The sequence below is a fragment of the Thunnus maccoyii genome, chromosome 6, assembly GCF_910596095.1.
Source record: "Thunnus maccoyii chromosome 6, fThuMac1.1, whole genome shotgun sequence".
Lineage (NCBI taxonomy): Eukaryota > Metazoa > Chordata > Actinopteri > Scombriformes > Scombridae > Thunnus > Thunnus maccoyii.
In genome coordinates, this window is record NC_056538.1 from 33,124,254 (window position 1) to 33,133,634 (window position 9,381).

At 40.1% G+C, this 9,381-nt stretch overlaps 1 protein-coding gene across 1 annotated transcript; it reads right to left on the reverse strand.

Annotated features, from left to right (window-relative positions):
* Window positions 1-547: 547 nt before the first annotated feature.
* Window positions 548-7,673, reverse strand: LOC121899189 (P2Y purinoceptor 14-like). Its single transcript, XM_042414837.1, has 2 exons — window positions 7,574-7,673; window positions 548-1,936 (listed from the first exon to the last, which is right to left on the reverse strand). The coding sequence occupies exon 2, from the start codon at window positions 1,932-1,934 to the stop codon at window positions 888-890; it is 1,047 nt and encodes a 348-aa protein (XP_042270771.1). The 5' UTR covers window positions 1,935-1,936; window positions 7,574-7,673; the 3' UTR covers window positions 548-887.
* Between the last annotated feature and the right edge of the window lie 1,708 nt (window positions 7,674-9,381).

Genomic DNA, 9,381 nt, shown 5'->3' on the forward strand with positions numbered 1-9,381 from the left:
ACACGGCACTATTTTTTGACACAGAGTCCCTCTTCAAGACCGGAGTTTACATTGGACTTCACTGCTGCAAATGTATTATGAATCTGTGATGAATCAGATTATGTAGACCCAGATGATGTGGAGCAAAGCTGCAGATTTGGTATATGAAGGTTATTCGGAGCTCCAGATTCTGTGATGCAGATAGAAAAGTGTGTCGTGTGACTTCGGAGCCACAAAAACCAAATCCGCTGACTTGAATCAGTGATGTCTGTAACATGATGTTGGAGAACTGAACACTGCAGCATAATCACGTCTCGCAGGTTTGACGCCCCGTCATCAAAGTCCAGTTTCACTTCCATAACAGCTCACGGAGAGCACGTGATCTCTATTCTTTTCCTTTTCTTTCTTCCCTTTCCTTCCCTTCTTTACCCTCCTTCCCTCTGATTTCATTTTTCTTTTCTTTCCTTTCTTTTTCTCTTCCTTTGCCTTCATTTATTTTCTTTCCTATCCATTTCCTTTCTTGTTTTCCTTTTCTTTTGTTTCTTCCTTCTTTTCTGTTCTTTCCCTTCCTTCCCCTTTCTTTCCTGTCTCTTGGTTCTTCAACAATATAACATAAATCTGAAACTATGTGAATGCTACTTTAATATTTACTCTTTATTTACTACTATACAATCATATACACTTATTTCAGTCTAGAAAATATCACATCATGACACAAAAATAACAAAAGAATTCTCAAAAGCTCTTAATCACATAATTCATAATTTAATGTTTTTAAAGTATGCTGTGTTATGATTTTGTAATTTAGACAGATAGACCACAGATATTCAGATATTAGATACAGTAATGTTGATGCAATAGGTCAGTTTATTTTTTCTTTGATGAATGCAGTGCGCTCTCGTCTCCTCCTAAATGTTGCTGAGACTCTGAGCGGTGGTCAGGGAACTCCTCCTCCCTCTTCCGGACAGTTTCCTCAGCAGTGACTCTCTGAAGGTTCGGCACATCAGGAAGTAGATGATGGGGTCGAGGCAGACGTTGAGCGCCGACAGGAAGAGCGTCCCCTCCTTCAGCTGGAACAGCAGGAAGCGACTGGCCGGGCTGAAGCCCGACGCCGGCATCTGGCTGAGAGTGTACGGCACACGGCAGACGTGGTACGGCACGAAGCAGATGAAAAACACGGCCAGGATGCTGAAGATGCTGCGGTTAGACTTGCGGCAGACATCGCTGCTGTCACGCCGAACACGGCGGTATGACTGGTAGACTTGGCGGGCGATGGAGGCGTAGCAGAAGACGAGAACCAGTAGCGTCACCCAGAAAAGGGCCACGCTGAAGAGGGTGGACACCCGGTGCCACTGCACACCCAGCGGCGTCTTCAGCTGCATGCAGTGACGCGAGTTCTCCTCATTGGCTGGCCGGCTGGTCAGCACGGCGTTGGGCAGGACACAGAGGAGGAGGAGGCTCCAGGTGAGGAGCGCCAGCCCCCGGGCGAAGCTGACGCTTTGCAGGAGGTGCAGCGAGGACACGCCACCCACCCGGGACGTACAAGAGGAGGAGGACGACGTGTGTCGGACGATCTTCACGTAGCGCTCCAGGCTGATGAGCCCCATGAAGAGGATCCCAACATACATGGAGGAGTAGAAGAGCACGGCGGTGTAGCGACAGATGATCACATGCAGGCGCCAGCCGCCCAGACCCAGCTGAGCCGCCACCCTGAAGGGGAAGGAGGACAACATGAGGAGGTCAGCCACCACCATGTTCTTCAGGTAGACCACCAGCCCCGAGTCACTGGGCACTCTGAAGAAGATCCAGGCGGCCACACCATTGAGGGAAACACCCACGATGCAGATCACAAAGTAGAGCAATGGGAGGACCTGCTGGGTGAAGAGACTGCTGAAGTCTGATTGGTTGGTTGAAGATTGGTTGGTTGGGCTGTGGGTTGAGTTGAGGTGATCCATCCCTGAAAACACACACAGTTTGTACATAAAGATGAGTGAAAATTATGATTGCTCCGTGTTTGAGTGTTACTGTCTTATCTAGATCATGATGAATTGTTCCTGTTTTTTACTGCAACTCTGCAACATCAGCAGACTCATCAGCTAAGGTTAAAGGAAGTTCAGCATTATATTTGTAAAGAGGAAGATGTAGAAATTAAAATTAGTTGGAGACAGGGTGAGACATGTCATCTGGGCATCAGTTGGGCAAGATGGCTCCTGGACAGGAGAACTGAAAACAGACATGATGTTATGATGTTTTTAACAATGAGGTACAGTACAGCTCACACAAAGTCAATGTCACACATTTACCCCTGTAACATCAGTTACAGAAGACCGTGCTCTTTGCACTTAGTGTGCATCCACCTGTATCCATGAAGTGCTGCACAACCCTGAAGCTGAGTTTTTAAGACCTGGATGACATCCGCAGCAGCATGAAAGTTTTCACAGAGAAAAAGTGAGTTATCTCTTAGAGAAATGCGTGAGGGTGAATGATTATCAGAGCAGCTGTACAGGTGACATCCTGAGGAAAGTCAGGTCAACCTGCAGATGTAGTCGTGTTGACGTCGCCTCCTACAGGTAAAGAAAGTAACTGCTGCTCTGATTTAACACGTGCGCCACCTGCAGGCATCAAGAGATTCAGTTTTTTTTATCTTACAGCTGCCGTGTTCTCCGTCAGTGTTTCTGAGGAATGAGGATGAATTGTAATAACTCTAATGATGTTATATGAAATGATGACACTTTGTTTAATCCATCAACAGTTGGTTTTCTTGGCTGCAGACCCTTGTTGTCACAACGACCTCCTTTACATTCACAAAAGCGGTTTCCGTTTGTGCTGCTCTGCTAAAAAAAAAATCCCCGTTCACTCCCTGCAGAAGCCTTTTATGTTCATGAACTGAAGACACAGCAGACTGTTTACACTGGGACACATGCACAAATAAGAAGCGTCTTGAACCCCTGTTTGTCCTGCTGTTCACACACACTTCCCTCCTAACACTGATTCATCGCTGTCCAACACACACTCCTCCTCCATCCACTGTTGTAAAAACAGGACATTTACAGTCAGCGCTGATAGAGGGGGACGACACCATGCAGCTGTTTGTTTTCCTGTCCTGAACAATTTATTTTTAGCCCTCAAACAGACCCGACCCAGTCTGGATCCTGACTTCTGCTGTTGCCAGTCCTGATCCTGTCAAATTTACTCCTCATCAAAAAGTGATTATTTCCCAGATCACCCCAAAAAGCTAATAAGTTAAACTCCTGCATCAGGCCACGTTTTGGCCTTTTTCATGGCTCAAAAACTGACATCCATTAGAAAAGTTTGGTCTCATCTTGAAGTAGAGCATCTGATCCACTAATGTAATCCCCATTTTTATTATCTTCTCACCCTCTTGACTGCACACACCTGGCCATGATCTGCACTCTTCTAGTTTTACATGAAACAGCTGTGACATGCTCGGTAAAAATGTAAAAACTAGCTCTATTCCTCTCCTGCAGCTCAGTGTTTCCGCACATCATGACTCTGTAATGAAGCAGCTGTAGCATCTAAAACCACCATCAGATTACAATCTGTTCCCACAAGACACAAACAACAACCAGCAACCAGTAACACATCTGACATATTATCACTCTGAGAACTTTTCAGGAAACAGTTGTTTACTTCCACATCCAGAGCAACATTATCGTTCATTTAGAGTCGTGTTTCTGTCCACCTGGTGAATGTGAGTCCAATATTCACTCTCTGTTAGCTCTGTTTTTAACTCTCTACCAACTCCTGAGGGAAATATCTGGCTCTTTAGCTGCTAAATGCTCCACTATGTTCACCAGCTAGTTTACAGCTAACTGTGTCTGTTTGCTGTTTGGTGCTGAGCAGGTAGTGTACAGCGGCTTTTTAGAGCTTTTTCTCTGAAAACAGCTGCCTGCTGCGGCCCAAAACAACACTATGAGAGCTGGGGCTACTTCTAAGATTAAGATGAAAGATGATGACTAAAGATGAAACCAATAGTTTCAAACCTTTTAGTTATGTGAGCTTTTGTATACAAAAAAGAAACATTTCCTCTTCCAAACTTTCTCAAAGTTGGGTCATGTTTCAGGTCAGGATTGGACAGATGCTGATATACAGCAGAAAAGAAAAAACTTCTGCTTTCAGCTTTCTCCAGATGACCTGACACAGGAAGTGATGCAACAATCCTCTCTGTTAATTCAGAGAAGTTGGTATTAATTTTCATCATATTTGCAAGAGTTTATTAGTTCACAGAGTCTCACTATGTCACAACTGATGAAGTGGAATTCACTGGAAGACGGAAACATAGAGCTCTACTGAGTTATCTATTATTGCGGTTAAACAAACACAAACCATCAGAAAAACAGGAGCGTCATTGTTTCAAAGAGTAGATTTAATCAGGGGTACCACAAGGGTCAAACCTAGGACCATTACTTTTTCATTTACTCATGTTCCTGCTCGGCAAACATAAAATCCTGTCATTTGTATGTGGATGACACACAGATATACAGTTCTCTCCAACCATAATCACAGAAAGAACGTCGATATGGTGCAAAACCCGAGCCATGGTGACAAAAACACCATGATTGCCACTTTGCAAAATGCGGATACGTTTTCTGAATCCTACAGTCCTCTCACATCTGCATGCATGAGCAGCACATACAGGTTTCTATTCAATTTAGTTAAACATGTCAAAATCAATACAAGAGGATCTTATCTCTTGTTATATCAGCATATAGTAACTAATAGATAAGGTAAATTATGGTTACGATTTGGCTACAAAAACACTTAATTAACTATGGTTAAGGTATAGTTGAGTTCATTCATTCCTCGTGTTCATACTGACCATTAGATCCCTTCATGAAGCTAATATGAAGCTTCAGCGTCCAAATGAGTCAAATCAAGTAGATATCTTTCAACGTTACAGTCTTTTTAGTGCCAAAGTTCCTCTTTTTGTTACTATACTTCCACCTGCAGCTCAACAGGGAAACACTGTCCGAGGAAACACAAAGAGGGAATCTGATGCTTAAAAGACTGTAAATGTGTCAGATATCCACTTGATATGACTAACTCAGACTGCTGAAGCTGAATAGAAGCTTCACATCGACTTTTAAATGACTGTGTGGACACACTGTGGATTTTGGGCTCCATCACTTACATTGAAAGCACATTTGAAGGATCTTTTAATATCCAGTATGAACAGGAGGAATGATTACAGCGAGGAAAACCTCTTTCACTGTTACCATGGACACCTGACTGCTGGTTTAAGACACACTGGAATCATCGTGAACTCGTCCTTTAAGGCTGAAACCTGCTTCTTCAGGCTGGCAGGCTCATTCAGAGACGTTTGCATGATTGTTTCTTTTATACTTGTATGAACAACTTGTATAAAGTTTTGTTGTTGTTGTTTTCCAAGACTTGGATCAATCAGGTTGCTTGACTGCGTTGCTGATATTTGGTAGGTGTGCACATCCCCTCCGGTTGCCCATAACACCGTGTAGGTTCGCAGAGATGATTACATGACTTCACAGAAGCATAGTTCCAGCTTTAAGCATCTAAAGTACTTGGTTAAGTTGTGCTTACAGTTAATAATAAGATAGACAAGAACTCTGAGACTGTCCTCCCGAGAAAAACAACACAACAGGTCGTCACGTCAGTCGTCCAAAAACAACCTAAAGTCACGTTTGAGTGACAGATGCCATCTAGCGGCCATAGAGAGCACTGGGACCATTGTTGGGGACAAATAAAATAAAAGATTCTTATAAAAGTCATAATTGTTTGAGGAAATATGACGTCATCAAGAGACTGAAGTTGCAATTTAATGAGAAAAACTCATAATATTAAAAGAATAAAGCCATGATCTTATGAGGAAAACACAATTCTTGTTTTGTATTGTGAGAATAAAGTTGTCATTTTACGAGGAAAAGTTGTAATATTTTGAGAGTTAAGTCATAATATTACAAGAAAAGGGCGTGACATGATAGGAAACACGGATCAGATCTGTGTGCGAGTCATAGGAAAATCACCCTGCAGTCTTGGCATAAAGTCATTTGCAAGTCAAAATAGTAACTATGTATATATATATTTATGTGTCAATATATAATACATACAACAAAACAGAAAACTGAAAGAGTCACTTATCTGCTGTTTTATCCTGAGATATTTCCATATTCTAATCCCTTCTAAACCCAGAGATCAGTGTGTGTTCTGCATCTATAAATCTGAGTCTACTAAATCATTGATTTTTTATTGTATTATTACTTGATTGATAGTAGTTATAAGAGCCGCTGGTCTGAATGTTACAGAATTCTCTGCACTGCAGGAAAATGGTAAAAATACTCATTTTGGTTTAAACAGTCAACAGTCATTTTAGAATAATGACTCTACATAAATATCTGAATCAGCCTTTAAGACCCACAAGTGTAATTTGTGTGTAGTTGAATGTAAACTGGTCTTCAGGTCACTGCCGCGGGGCCCCGGGACCCTCAGGGGCCATTAATTGATAATCATTAATCAGTCTGTTGATAACTACCACTTTTATTTCTTGCATTAAACTTGTGTTTGCATTATTTGTTTCCTGGGCCAGTGGTATCAGTAGTCTGATTGTGCTTCAGTTATATTCTGTTTCCTCATAATTTCATGACTTTTGTCTTGTAATGTCATGTTGAACTTCACTGCAGCGAACAAGGTCACTCTGATCTGGACTCTGATGGATTCTCACGCTCTGATATTTGTTCCTCTTCCAAAAATAAAAAAGTGACAAACAAAATAAATTTAAGAAATGTTCCAACTTCATTAGATTGTCTCGTCTTTTTCATACTTTTCAACTTATTATCTGTTCATTAACATATATTTTAACTGCTTGTACTGATGATTTTCATGACATATTCTTCGTTTTATATTAATTATTTGCATTAATTATTGCTTCTTATGCAAATCTGCTTCCCTGCTTTCATTTTACACAAAGTCAGTGATTGAAGAAGAACCGACGTCTTTTAAATGAGTAAATGTAACAGTAAAACGATAGAAAAGTACTCCATTACCAAGTAAAAGTCCTGCATTCTGCATCGTACTTGAGTAAAAGTACTGAAGTATTGGCAGCTACATGAGCTTAAAGTATCAAAAGTAAAAGTACTCACATTGCAAAATGGCCCCATTTAGAGTTTTATATTTATTTACTTTTTTATTGGGATATTAATACCGATTTATTGACGCATACATTTTAGCAGCATTTCAATACAGTCAAGCTAATCCAGCCTATAACAATGCATATTTTATAAACAGATCATTTTATGTATAAAATATTGATGTAAAAAGTAGCCTAAAACTTTAACTGAAATAAATGTAGTGGTGTAAAAAGTACAAAGTAGCAAAAAGAGGAAATACTCAAGTAAAGTATAAGTACCTGAAAATTGTAGTTATGTTCATTCATTGATGCATGAATTGATAATTAAACATCTGGCTGAAGGACAACAGCTGGAAATTCAACATATGACCCGATCTTATAAAATAACATAATTATCACCCTCATTTAACGTTGCATTACAGTATTTACTTACAAAATCTATCGATGTGTTTATCTATAAATGAGTCTACTCACCATATAAACAGTCTGATGTCCAGTTAGGTTTCCATACAGATGTTACCTTTACTTGTAATATGATTAACTATGAAATATATTACATGAGAGTCATATGAAGTGTTTGTTAGAGGGTTTGAGCAGTTTGTGAAGAGGTTGCACTTCCACTTCTCTTCAACGTCTCTCTCGGTCTGACTGACCCTCCCTTTCTTGTCTTGCATGCAGCTTCTCTCTCTCTAACAGGAGAGTTTTACAGCCAGCGGCCCTGTGAGGTTATAATGAGGCACTGCAGCATGTTAACATGCTCACAGTGACAACATCAGTGGAGGAAATTAAGTCCACTCTGCTACATTTCAGAGGGAAATATTGTACTTTCTACTCCACTACATTTATTTGACAGCTTTAGTTACTTTTCAGATGAAGATTTGACACAATGGATAATATAACAAGCTTTTAAAATACAACACATTGTTAAAGATGAAACCAGTGGTTTCCAACCTTTTTGTCTTTTGACGTCTTACAAAAAGCAGTGTGTAGTCGGGGTCACATTTCACATGTCTATGAGTTGTTAACAGCTCCACCAAATAGTGATTTTTCCCTCTAAACTTCTCACATGCTTTCATTTCAATAAATGTTCAAATGATCCAATATTTCAGCAAAAATCAAAGATTAGAGAAAAAGTCCAAAAACTGAAAACAGATTTGTGTATCAGAACTTTGTTTTTTCTTCTTTCCTCTCCCATTAATCATCTCACCACCCCTCAGATTTATCTGCTGACCCTTTGGAGGGGCCCGACCCCTAGGTTGGGAACCACTGGACTAAACTAGCTAACTGTATATAAAGTAGTGTAAACTAGCTCCACCTCCAGCAGCTACAACAGTAACATGCTGCTCTAACACTGATGCTTCACTATTAATAATCTAATGATGTCATATATAATAATATATCAGTCAGAGGGACCAAACCACTACTTTTACTGCAATACTTTAACTACATCAAGCTCATAATACTTATGTACTTTTACTGCAATACTTTAACTACATCAAGCTCACAATACTTATGTACTTTTACTGCAATACTTTAACTACATCAAGCTCATAATACTTATGTACTTTTACTGCAATACTTTAACTACATCAAGCTCATAATACTTATGTACTTTTACTGCAATACTTTAACTACATCAAGCTCATAATACTTATGTACTTTTACTGCAATACTTTAACTACATCAAGCTCATAATACTTATGTACTTTTACTGCAATACTTTAACTACATCAAGCTCATAATACTTATGTACTTTTACTGTACTAGGATTTTTCATGGAGGACTTTTACTTGTAATGGAGTATTTTTACATGGTTGTATTGGTACTTTTACTTCAATAAAGTATCTGAGTACTTCTTCCTCCACTGAGCAACATGCTGATGTTTCATATCTATGATGTTTAACAAACGCTGCACCAGACAAGACAAGAACGTTGATATCGGACGATTCTGCAAAACCTGTAGAAACTACAGTGTAAATGCAGGTTTTACACATGAAAGTCAGACAAATACATGTCGATCCATAACTCTCAGTAAAGGAAACACCACTGTCACGGCCGGATCAACCTCCTACTGGCAAAGTTTGTTGTTGGGCCCTATTGACCCCCACTGTAGGCTACTGCACGTGGCATACTCCTCACTTTAAATGATTAGAAGATTAGTCGATCGACAAATAAATAATCGGCAACAGATTTCAGTTTCCTTATTCAATCCAGCTGCTCGGAAGTTTAATGTTAAACTCTCTCACCTGTATGTCTTCCAGTCCACCTGTCGCTCCGTCTCT

Bases quoted from the DNA above. Each gene is read 5' to 3' on its own strand.
- LOC121899189 (XM_042414837.1), bottom strand. From the start codon at position 1,934: ATGGATCACCTCAACTCAACCCACAGCCCAACCAACCAATCTTCAACC.